A 13,419-nucleotide genomic window follows, 5' to 3' on the forward strand; every position below is an offset into this window, starting at 1 on the left:
TGAAGGTGAAAGAGGGGAGTGAATAAGCTGGCTTAAAACTCAACATTCTAAAAACAAATATCATGGCATCTGGTCCCATCACTTCATGGCAAATAGATGGGGAAAAAATGGAAACAGTGAGAGACTTTATTTTCTTGGGCTCCAAAATCACTGCAGATGGTCACTGCAGCCATGAAATTAAAAGACGCTTGCTCCTTGGAAGAAAAGCTATGACAAACCTAGATAGCATATTAATAAGCAAAGACATTGCTTTGCCAACAAAGGTCTATCTGGTCAAAGCTATGGTTTTTCCAGTAGTCATGTTTGGATATGAGAGTTGGACTATAAAGAAAGCTGCACACCAAAGAATTGATGCTTTTGAACTGTGATGTTGGAGAAGACCCTTGAGAGTCCCTTGGACTGCAAGGAGATCACACCAATCAGTCCTAAAGGAAATCAGTCCTGAATATACATTGGAAGGATTGATACTGAAACTCCAATACTTTGGCCACCTGATGCGAAGAACTGACTCATTGGAAAAGACCCTGATGCTTGGAAAGATTGGAGGCAGAAGGAGAAGGGGATGACAGAGGATGAGATGGTCGGATGGCATCACCGAGTCAATGGATGTGAGTTTGAGCAAACTCCGGGAGTTGGTAATGTACAGGGAAGCCTGACATGCTGCAGTCCATGGGGTTGCAAAGAGTTGGATGTGACTGAGTGACTGAACTGAATGGAACATTATAATATATATTTATATATAAATAAATATGTGAGATGATAGATGTGTTTATCAACTAGGTGGAAAGAATCGTTTCACAGTAGATGTGCATAGCAAATCACTGTAATATTTTACATTTTTCTGTGTCAATTTATACCTCAATAAAGCTGAAAAATAGGCAAGTTTCCTAAATATTTATCTGAAAATTGTATGATATATGGTTGGCAGTTCGTTTGTCGTTTTGTTTATATAAAAAACTATTTCCCTTTAATTCTACTCATTTCTAAAGTATTCTATTTGAAATATCCTTATACTTGTATTGCTCATCTATTTCTTTTTAAAATAAGGTTAAGTGACACAGTTTTTCTTTAGAGTTATTGTTTGGTGTGACAAGTGTAGGATGAATTTACTGAAAATGCATTATGCCTCCTCAACCGTGTAATTATTCCCACGAATCAGGTTAATGATGAGAAGCAGAAACTGCTTTCTGACCTTTCTGCCAAACTGAGAACAGCCCTTTCCCTTGGCACAGAAAGTAATAAGGTCAATCTTTGGCCTGGAGAACAAGTATGAAGAAATATCCCTTTCAGATCCAATAATCCCATTTTTATTAGTTACATCTTCAGCTCATTCCTCAAAGCTACAATCAGTTCAAACTTTAAAAAATTGTATTTAATGATAATTCTTGAAAAATATCAGTACATCATTCTTAATATTTCAGCTTCTAGTAAATTATAGAGGTGGAAAGAGACAGTAAACTCCAAATCGCATGGTCTGAGGAAGCTCAGTTATTTCCGTCTCTTGATTGTGTACACCACTTTATTCTCTTCTTTTCTCTTGTCAATGCAGAGAAGTTACAAGGAAACTGTAAGTTTTATCCAATTGAATTAAAATGAAATATTCTGACTTAATTGAGCAATAATATAATAATTTGGGTGATATAATTCATAATATATAAAGTTTTACCTCATTGTAGCAGCCCCAGAATAATAGGGCAATTTAACTATATTTGTTGGAAGACTTTCTGCCTGTAAAACTCACAAAATCTGTTATTTTTAAGATGGATTTGTTATAAGACTTTTATTAATAGTACACATTGGGTGCTATTTTTAAAATGAGGTTTCATAAAATATAATACATATATAGAAAGTTCATAAAACATAGATGTACAGCTTCATTATTCAAAAGCCAAAGCCCTGTGTAATCACAGTCTAAGTCAAGAAGAGTGGCTTGTGCTCGACTCGGATTCTGTCTCCCAGTGTGTCCTCCCCACTCACACTGGGCTTGCGTCCGTCTAAAGTAACTACTGTCCTGACAACTGGGTAATGATTGTCTAGCTTTGCGATAGGTCTTTGTACCCCAATCAGGAATGCATTGCAAACTACGCCTGTAGTTTATCTGAATCAAGGTCATATATGTATATAATGTGTGTAAATATAGTTGGGTATCTGCTTTCTTTCAGTTCACATTGTGTTCTGTGACATTCACTTACATTGTTCTGTGTGACTACAATGCACGAATTTTCCTTGCTGTATCTTCTTCCTTTATGGTATCACAGTTTGCTACAGTGTTCGTCTGCAACATATATTGGAGGGCACACGGTTTATCAGTGTTTTAAGCCACATGTACGTGGTTGGGACTGAGAATAATGCCATAAGGAACACACTTGCATGTGTGCAACGGGGCACAGGTGTCCACACCAAGGTGCGTTTATATTAGATGTGAAGGATCAAAGCCTCGCCAGCGGTATATGGGCTTCTATGTTTCTAGTCACCCTCCCCTCACCAAAATGTGACGTTTCCTGTCTTCTTAGTTGCAGCCACTCTGGGAAATTTTACACAGAAATGCATAAGTTTTAAAACTGCAATGGTTTCAGGTCTTACATTTAAGTCTAATTGATTTTGAATTGATTTTTGTATACAGTGTGACATAAAGGTCCCATTTCATTCTTCTGCAGGTTGATATTAAGTTCTCCTAATACCATTTATTGAAGAGATTAGCCATTCCCCATTTCTCTCAAAGATTCAGAGACCATGTATGCATAGGCTTATTTCTGGATGTTCTATCCTGTCCCGTTGGTCTACATCTGTTTTTCTGCTGGTATCTTATTCCTTTGATGACTGTTATTTTGCAATACATTTGAAATAAGAGCATGCAGTTCCTCTAGCTTTGTTCTTGTTATTCAATATTGATACGGCTATTCAGGGTCTTCTGTGGACTTTAAGATGATTTCCTGTGGACTTTAGGATGATTTCTTCAAGAAACCACAGGGATTTTGGTTGGGATTCACTGCAATGGTGCCCACTTTGGATGTTACAGATCTCTTAAAAGATTAATTCTTCCAATCCATGCACGCAGATTCTTACTGTTTATCTGTATCTATAATTCCCTTCATTAAAATTTTGCAGTTTTCAGTGTACAAATCTTCCACCTCTTTGGTTAATGCCTAAGTATTTTATATTCTCTGTAGCTATTATGAATGAGATTGTTTTCTTAATTTCATTTAAAGACTGGAGAATGAACCCCTTCAAATAAAAGTTAAAAATAGCAAAGGGGAACAAAATTAAGGCTCAGTGTGCAAATTTATATAGTAATGATTAAATTAACAAAGAAATGAAAACAAAGAAAGGCTGTAAATCACATTTTAAAGCAGGTAAAATTTCCCCAAAGTTTTAAAATACCATTTCTGTACTTTTCTATTTCATATAGTATGTTTCACGTATTTGTCATAAAAGATCTTAGCATATGTTTTAAATAGTCTGCTCAGCATTGCATTTGTTTGAGGATTAAACCTGCTTTGAAGGAATAAAAACCAACTCTTTCTCTACAATATGATAGCAAAGTAGAGTAGACTATGTCTACTGGGTCTAGTGTTTAATAGTCTCTAATACCCACAAAATTGTCTTTATATTGCAAACAGGGTCCAGTGCAAGTCTGTTTAACATTTTTGCCCCTTCCTGTCAAACAGCTATTTTTATTACCCAGATCTTAGTGCCATCCCTTGGTTCCTGCAGAGGACTGTCTCCAGAACCAAAGTCTGCAGATTCTCAAGTCCCACAGTCCGTTCTCCATGTCTGTGGGTTCCGCATTTGTGAATTCACACAACTGTGAAGTGTTGCCCTATGCTTACAGTCCGCAGTTGGTTGAATCTTCCAGTGCAGAGCCTGCAAATACACAAAGCTAAATGTAATATATTGTCACTATAAAATAAAACATACACACTTTCTAAAGCAGAAGAATCTCAACCTAATGGCTGCTAAGGCAGCAAACAGCACAATAGATATGTACAGTCTACTTCCGAATGATTTTATATGTGATTCTGAGCTATGGAAAAGCAAAAATTAACTACATTCATCTCCCTGCACTATTTCTCAGATTAAGGACTACTTACTTGTAAATAGAAAGGTATTTTTTTGTCTCCATAGAGTTAGATAAAGTTAGACTCATGATACACCATAGGTTAAGATAGCTCTCTTCTCTGAATATATTTATCAGTCGAAAGAAAGCAGTGCACAGGTGCTGTAATTTTCAGACTTAACCCATCAATGTAATAGATACATAAAGTCATCCCAAATTTGGGTTAGCCTTATTCAATCATGAATAAAAGATAATTTTGCCATGTATGGAATTCTAGGCCTATTGTTGTCCTCATTTTATACCCTGGTGTTTATGTTCCACGATATTCTGGCTTTCATTCTTTTTCTTGAGAAATCAGTTATCAACCTAATCATTGGTTCCTTGGAGGTTATTGTTTATAAACATTGATGGAGACATATTATAAAATCTGATGACTGGTTCACACTCATTTATTGAAGGTAAATGTGATTAATGCACTTTTTGCAGCAGTTAATCTGATACATTCATAAGAGAATGAAAGCGTCTTGTGGTGCTTTATACACATAAGCCCCCAGAAATGAGACTCCGTTGACAGATCATTGTATTCCACTTCCTTGCAGATTGTCTACATGGGCTGGTGTGAAATGCGGGAGCAAGACCCGCTTCAGGACCGCGTGTACTCACCCGCCTTTCTGGCCCTGAGGGGCTCCTGCCTCTACAAGTTTCTGGCACCTCCAGTAAGTGTTTCTGTTCAATATCCCTTATTTTTCCCATGTTATCACAGCATAGTGACATCAACTTTACAATGACAAAGGGCATATTAGTGATATATTTTGAAAATAAGGTACAGGAAAAAATGCAAAATAGTCCAAATGTTTCTGAGGATTTCTTGCTAAAGATATATTTTCTGGCATTAAACACTGACTTTATAGCCCTTGAGAGACCTAGGATGCATTTCTATTTTGGCATTTTTTCCAGGCTCAATATGTTTATTATTTGACAGGTCTAAGTCAAATAAACCAGTAGTGCTTTCGATAACTTGTAATATCCCATATTTAATCATCAGCCTTCAAATTAAATTTGGATGAGGCCCTGTTGCACCTAAGGTCTTGCTTTTGGAAACATGTACCTTACACAACAGTAGAGTCTCAATAAATATTTATCAACTATAAATATTAAATGCTGAACTACTTGCTTACAGGTCTAATAACTACATAGGATCTTGGAATTATCAGGTTAGACTTGTTGTAATGTTTAGTATCTATGTGCACATAAAGTTCAAATCACCCAGAAGACAGAAAATCATAAATGCTTACACCTTTTACACTGGCCCTACTCTGAACAATTTCTTAGGACTGGAGAGACAAATACATGTTTAAAGCATATTTGAAATGAGTTGCCAGTCCAGGTTCGATGCACGATACTGGATGCTTGAGGCTGGTGCACTGGGACGACCCAGAGGGATGGTATGGGGAGGGAGGAGGGAGGAGGGTTCAGGATGGGGAACACATGTATACCTGTGGCAGATTCATTTTGATATATGGCAAAACCAATACAATATTGTAAAGTTAAATAAAATAAAATTTAAAAAAAAAAGCACAAACAAGTGAAACAGCTTCAACATGCTATTTAGAGCTTCACAATGTTAAGAACTTAGAAAAACTTCTTGATGTAAATATGTCTTTCTTAAATGAAAAGCCAGCGTTGACACGATGTCCAGTATTCTTTGTGTGTCAGATCAGATCAGATCAGGTCAGATCAGTCGCTCAGTCGTGTCCGACTCTTTGCAACCCCATGAATCGCAGCACACTAGGCCTTCCTGTCCATCACCAACTCCCAGAGTTCACCCAGACTCATGTCCATCGAGTCAGTGATGCCATACAGCCATCTCATCCTCTGTCGTCCCCTTCTCCTCCTGACCCCAATCCCTCCCAGCATCAGAGTCTTTTCCAATGAGTCAACTCTTTGCATGAGGTGGCCAAAGGACTGGAGTTTCAGCTTTAGCATCATTCCTTCCAGAGAAATCCCAGGGCTGATCTCCTTCAGAATGGACTGGTTGAATCTCTTTGCAGTCCAAGGGACTCTCAAGAGTCTTCTCCAACACCACAGTTCAAAAGCATCAATTCCTCGGCGCTCAGCCTTCTTCACAGTCCAACTCTCACAACCATACATGACCACAGGAAAAACCATAGCCTTGACTAGACGAACCTTTGTTGGCAAAGTAATGTCTCTGCTTTTGAATATGCTATCTAGGTTGGTCATAACTTTCTTTCAAAGTGGTAAACAGAGAACAGACTATTACGTAATGATATATGGACACAGTATTTTTCATTTACAGTTACTACAAAATATTGGCTACATTTCCCATATTAAAATAATTAACTCCCCTCAAAACAACACTTATAATTTTTGTAGAGATAATGCACCCCGCCCCAGTACTCTTGCCTGGAGAATCCCATGGACGGAGGAGCCTGGAAGGCTGCAGTCCATGGGGTCGCTGAGGGTCGGACACGACTGAGCGACTTCGCTTTCACTTTTCACTTTCATGCATTGGAGAAGGAAATGGCAACCCACTCCAGTGTTCTTGCCTGGAGAATCCCAGAGACGGGGTAGCCTGGTGGGCTGCCATCTATGGGGTCACGCAGAGTCAGACACAACTGAAGTGACTTAGCAGCAGCAATGCAGACACTACTTAAGATACGTCAAGACACTGAGCAATGGGAAGTTGTCCCATTATAATATGAAATGTCTTATAATATGCTTATAATATGAAATGTCTGCTGAAAGAGGAAGAGAAACAGTGTGAAACTGGGCGGGCCGAGGCAGAAACACTGCCTGAGGAAAACCTCACTACTCAGGCTGCCTTGCATGTGTGTGAGAACTTCATGGGTGCACCACTGTGTATTAATAGAGGAAAGTAGGGGCCATCTTTCTAAAACACATGATGAGTTCATTTCTCATCTTTTCAAGGTGACTACGTGGGACTGGACCCGAGCAGAGAAAACTTTTTCAGTTTACGAGATCATGTGTAAGATCCTGAAGGTAGGACCAAAAAGCAGTGATGTTTGTAAAGGCTTTGCTTGGCCAGTTGGGGTCCTGGGTTCACAGGCAGTTTATGAAAATAAACAATACCTGGATATGAAGGAAAATACAAGGCAAAGACGTGGAAAAGAAAAACACATAAGAGAAAAGATGGAGTGGAGAGAAATGCACATCGACTCAGATAAGGCTTGAGCAGATCCCAGGTCCCTCCGTGGGAGAGAGACACAAGGAGAAGTTTGTCAGGTCCTTGGAGGATGAAGTAGAAGGTCACCTGGAGACAGTCTGAATTTAGGCTTCAGTTATTACCAGAGTTGTATTTGCTGTGTAAAATGCAGAAGAGAAAGATCTGAATAAGACTTGGAATTAGAGAATGTAGAAAGTAAAAAGGTATATGCAAAGAAAGATGTGTGTGTGTATGTATATATGTGTGTATTGTAATATATTTAAGTCTCACAGTTACATTATTTCTCTGAGTGTAGAGATGCATATTTAGCTGTCATAAATCAATTAAACTTCTGTGCTATACACAGGATTGTTGCAATAGGAAGTCACTGAGAATTCGGTAAAATTCCAGATAGCTTTTGTATCCGTTTTGCTAGTTGTTTCTTTAGAATGATGTCAACTTTAAGGCAATGGCACCCCACTCCAGTACTGTTGCCCGGAAAATCCCATGGATGGAGGAGCCTGGTGGGCTGCAGTCCATGGGGTCGCTAAGAGTCGGACACGACTGAGCGACTTCACTTTCACTTTCCACTTTCATGCATTGGAGAAGGAAATGGCAACCCACTCCAGTGTTCTTGCTTGGAGAATCCCATGGATGGAGAAGCCTGGTGGCCTGCAGTCCATGGGGTTGCACAGAGTCGGACACGACTGAAGCGACTTAGCAGCAGCCACAGTATTTCTTAAAGAAACTCAGCCACACACTCTGAGCACTGTCTGCTTTGTGTTACTTCTCTTTTGCATACTTTAAAGAGTGTGTGTGTGTGTGCTGTTGTGTTGGACTTTTTGCGACCCCATGGACTGTAGCCCACCAGGCTCCTCTGTCCATGGGATTCTCCAGGCAAGAATACTGGAGTGGGTTGCCATTTCCTTCTCCAGGGGATCTTCCAGATCCAGGGACTGAACCCCCATTTCCTTCATTGGCAGGTGGATTCTTTACCACTGAGCCAGCCAGGAAGCCCTGTTGGGGGGGGCGGGCAGAGTTTTTCAGCTGGGACCTTAACAGGTTATTTTCATCTGTCTATATCTTATAAACTATTTTTATTTTTACTACTTCTGCAAAAGATTCTATTTTCTAAAAAAGAATATTAGGAGACTGAAGAACAATCTTCACATAACAAGTATTAAAAGCTGAGAGTAGGAATTTTATTCTTTGGAACTATTTAAAGGGGGGATTTTGGATTATTTCCTAAAGGCAGGGCCAAATAACTAGCCATGATTCTGGCTGTTTATGACCCTACAATGCCCACATTTATAGCAAGAAGTGGTACACCTCTCCCTGCTGGATGGATTTTTGTCCTAAAAATCATATATTCTTTGGATTGCAAAGCATGGATTTGATGATTCTTTTTAGTATGGTGTAATTATCCTCTGAAGTAGAATATTAGAATAGAAATCTGAAGATGAATCTTATAGCTATTAATTAAAACCATTAATCTGAATAGGCAGTATTGAAAGTCAACCCTGAATAACATTATAAGAAATTAGCATTATTGTTTTCATGTGTCTCTTGTTTGTTTGCTTTTATAGTGCTAGTTATGCTAATTTATTGTAGCAAAGCTTCTGTTTGCTTCATAACAATGTCTTAGGGGGGAAATGCTGATATCAGTCGAAGTAATAATGAAAACTGATTCAAGTATACTAAATAAGAAATCAAGAATGTAAATCAAAGATAAAAAATCTTCTTTTGATAATCGTATTTTGTTTACATGCTGTATACTTTTTAAAAAGTTTAAGTATAAAGCATTTCTCCCTTTGAAAGTATGCAGCATTGTCTATGAGGGCTACTTGTCTTTACTGGAACTCTCCTTTTTTTAAATAGGAATTTCCTCCAGGTTTCCTGTCAACAGCTGAATCTAAGAGATGTTAAGCTAATGAAGGAGTGTAAGCCAGGCCGAGTGGCTAGATTTAAACAGGGGGATCCTTATCCAGGCTGTGACAGAGGGCAGTTTGGAAGGCAGAGGGTCAGCCGGGGTCATGATATCCCCCTTCCCCACACCCCTTCGGATAGTGAATATATGAATAATAATTTAAAGGCTAGATAATTTTGAAAATAATTATCCTAGTAGGTACTCAGTGACATTTTATTAGAAAAGTAATTTCAATATCTTGGCATCTCCTGTAGCTATAAAAATGGAAATACTTGCATTTGTGTATATTACTTTCACCTACTCTTGACGAATTTCTGCATAGCACAAAAGAATTGAAGTTTTGTAATTATTGAGTTAGTATCATTTAAAATGCATGCTATTTTCCCACATTGGTCATATTGGTTGAAAAGGACACACAAAATTTTTTTTTCATTTTGTGATGTACAAAAGCAGATTTATAACATTCTGAGTCATTTCCTCAACTTTCTTTTCTACAATTTTTCGTCAGTTCTTAGCTGCATTCTTTTCACCTTTTAACATCCCTGAAGTTGCTGCACATATAGATGTGTGAGCATGTTAGTTGAAAACTTCTCCTAAGACCAAGAAATTGCCATGTCAAAGTCCTTTTGACTTAATGAATTACAGTTACTTAAGGGAAATGTGTAGTTTTTAAAAAGCAGTAAAATTTCTGAAACATGTTAGACTCAGTTTTTTCATGTCTCAGCTGGTAGAATATTCCCATGATAGTTTAAGGATTATAGAAATCAACTCAGTAAAAGATACCATGCTTATAATCTCCTTAAAACTTACAAATTACATTAAGTATTGCTTAATCTCATCATCTTCACAGCTCTGGAAGGAAAAAGGAACATTGTGTGTTATCCACCTGTCCAGTGAGAAATGGAATCTCATGCAGTCAGTGCTTTGATAACTACTCTTGCTAGGAAGAGTTGAAGCCAGAAATTCTTCAGTGTCAGTTCAGAAAGGAAGTGTGTCAGTTATGGACTTTGAGGACTGGAAATTGTCCTCTGTGACCATTGTAATGAAGAATTAGTGACGTCAGAGGGTGGAATCCTTGTTACTGCAGCGTCTCCACCACACAGTGGTCAACACTGAGCCGAGGGTGGCTGGGTCAGTAGCTCAGGTGTGTGCCAGTCTGCATAACTCCAAGTTTCCATCAGGACAGTGACCTGCTGGACCGGCGGAGGCACTGCTTCACCGTGCAGTCCGAGTCTGGGGAGGACCTGTACTTCTCAGTGGAGCTCGACTCTGACCTCGCGCAGTGGGAACGAGCCTTCCAAACGGCAACCTTCCTCGAGGTGGAGCGGATACAGGTGAGGGTCTGTGAAAGCTGAGGCCCTGTGACCCCCAGGATGCATGACCCCTCCCTAGAGTTCTGTTATAAATTCAGGCAAACATGAAAATCCAGTTCTGTGAGGCTCAAATGTTCAGTCATTGGCCATTGTTTAAATGAAGTGCAACACGACTCTGAAAGCATTTTAATTTTTCTATAATTTGATCTTTCTAGCCTATTTCCTACTGCTCATCAAAAACACATTTCTAAATTTAATTAGAATCTTGCTGTTGTTGTTCAGTCAGTCAGTTGTGTCCAACTCTTTGCAACCCCATGGATTGCAGCACGCCAGGCTTCCCTGTCCATCACCATCTCCTGGAGCTTGCTCAAACTCACGTCCGCTGAGTTGGTGATGCCATCCGTCCATCTCATCCTCTGTCGTCCACTTCTCCTCCTGCCTTCAATCTTTTCCAGCATCAGGATCTTTTCTAATGAGTTGGCTTTTCACATTAGGTGCCCAAAGTATTGGAGCTTCAGGTTCAGCGTCAGTCCTTCCAATGAACACTCAGCACTGATCTCCTTTAGGATGGACTGGATCTCCTTGCAGTCCAAGGGACTCTGAAGCATCTTCTCCAACACCACAGTTCAAAAGCATCAATTCTTTGGCGCTCAGCCTTCTTTATAGCCAAACTCTGACATCCATACCTGACATCTAAAACAGAAATGTTCTTACTTTAATTAATTGTTTACAAAACCATTTCCTGGTCTCCAATCACAACCACTTAATTTCCAGCCGGAATGACTATTCACTCACAAGTCTCTTTTCTTGCTGGGAAGCCTTGTTTTCATCACTACCCTACAAGACCACACAGGTGAATTTGAAGCTTCCTAGAGGTCACGCCATGGAGGACGATTTTCCTGACTCCCAGTCTCCCTGCCATGTGCCCACCACTGTTCCTCCTCATCGGTCCTATTCAAGCTTGCCCCCCTCCCCCCCAGAATGCAGCATCTCTTTTGTCTTTTTTCCTTAGGTCTGTCCACACTCTGCATGAGTTGGAGTGATCTGTACTTGTTTTCCTCATACTGAGTTATAGGTTTCTGGGAGTATTATATTTCTCTACTGACTGAAGTCAGTGCATTTTGTACTCACAGGTAATCAGCAGGTGTTTATTAAACTTTATTTCTTATATGTGAAATGTCTGATGGCAACAACACATCATTATTATCCGGGGATGGTTGCCTGTGACAATGGACCTGGATGCATACTTTTCCAATTACATTGAGCTGATTTGTGACATGTATTAATTTTTTTCTGACTACAAATTTTTATATTCAATCCATCAAATCACAACAATGTGACGTGACAAATCAGGGGAAGAGACAAGGAGAAGACTCATTTATCATTTTTTCATTGCTCAATTAACATTTTCTAATATTTTGCTGATATGCATGTATTTAAAAATGTTAAAGTAACTAAGACGTGTTGTTTCAATAATCTAGTTGTATAGAACCTCAATTTAGTAAATAGATTTTTCATATCAAAAGTGGAAAGATGAGAAATATCTTAAATATTATTTTATTAATATTTTAAGTATCAACCCCTAAGACATTAAAGCATTAAATGACATTAAAGACATTAAAGCATTGTATGAAGCTGTATAGGAGTTGACATTTTTGTTACTCATTTTGATAGTTTTAGGTTTTCTTTATTATCATTTCCCTGGAATATTGCACTTCACTTGGAAACAAATACACAGCAATTTCTACTTGCTGGTTTCAATTTAAGATTTTCAAGTCTCCTAATGTTTAGAAATGAGATAGAGATAAAATTGTTGTTTCATTCTATTTTACTATTTTTTTTAACTCTGGACCTCATATTCTATAAGCTGATGTCCTGAGCAATGCCTTTTTTTGACTGGCACCTTACATATTCACAATAGGAATTTAAGATGCATATATACATGAAAGTAAAACATTTAATATCTTTTTAGCTTTTCGTTGTTTTGCACATTTTATAACTTCCCCTTGTGTGCTCCACCAGAAATAACCAATGACTGATTACTGTGGATCTGTTATTTTCAAAATTCAAGCGTGTAAAAATATTTACATGAAGAAGTTTATGTGTTTACTCATAAGTTTAGTTTACTCATATTTCCTAGTATTTCCACTTCAACTAAAGTTGATAATTAAATGAAATAAAGAGGAGACACATGCCCCATTGTGAAACAGGTATTTTGTTGTTGTTGTTCAGTCGCTCAGTCGTGTCTGACTGTGATCCCACGGACTGCAGCACACCAGGCTACCCTGGCCTTCACATCTCCTGTAGTTTATTCAAACTCATGTCCAGTGAGTTGATGAATTATTAAGAATTAATAAATTATTTTTATTTTGAAATCAGTTTTCATTAAGAGGACTGCATTTTAACATTTTCTACCTTCTAATCTATTCCTTTATCTATTTAAATATTTTCTGATCACTAATTACTTAGTACTTAATGCAAATATCTATATATTTATTTAATAGATAATTAACTGTTGGAGATATTTCTAAACATCCTAATTGTCATTTAAATTAACATCTTAAAATTTAATCATACTTCCCAGGATGTCAGTATAAAATGTAATGAACACAAAAAATTAACATTTTTATTTTAATCAAAATATGACTTACAACTTACATTTCCCTAGTATTCAAATTACCACAATGAAGCCTAATTGATTTACTATTATTTTTAGTACCTTTGTTTGTCCAATTTTTGAAACATTTCCCCAGAGTAAGTGAATAATACTGGTAAAGGATGGATAATTATTGTTTACTTTACACTAATTCAATCTGAATTAATACAGCCTTTTTAAAATAAGGCTTTCAGTAAAGTGTATAACATTCAAAAATTGATTTCTCTTGAAGTTATTTATTTCAGACTTTCATTGTGTGTTTTATCCACTATAGACATTTAG

The 13,419-nt window shown here is 37.9% G+C and overlaps 1 protein-coding gene across 1 annotated transcript in view; it reads left to right on the forward strand.

The window, feature by feature from the left end:
• Positions 1-13,419, forward strand: part of SNTG1 (syntrophin gamma 1) — a 416,897-nt gene that overhangs the window by 375,304 nt on the left and 28,174 nt on the right. Inside the window, exons 14-16 of the mRNA XM_002692659.6 lie at positions 4,657-4,773; positions 7,007-7,078; positions 10,350-10,502. Of these exons, the coding sequence (XP_002692705.3) occupies positions 4,657-4,773; positions 7,007-7,078; positions 10,350-10,502 (342 nt within the window). The remainder of the gene's footprint in view (positions 1-4,656; positions 4,774-7,006; positions 7,079-10,349; positions 10,503-13,419) is intronic.

Source organism: Bos taurus, chromosome 14, assembly GCF_002263795.3.
Source record: "Bos taurus isolate L1 Dominette 01449 registration number 42190680 breed Hereford chromosome 14, ARS-UCD2.0, whole genome shotgun sequence".
NCBI classification, from domain to species: Eukaryota; Metazoa; Chordata; class Mammalia; order Artiodactyla; family Bovidae; genus Bos; species Bos taurus.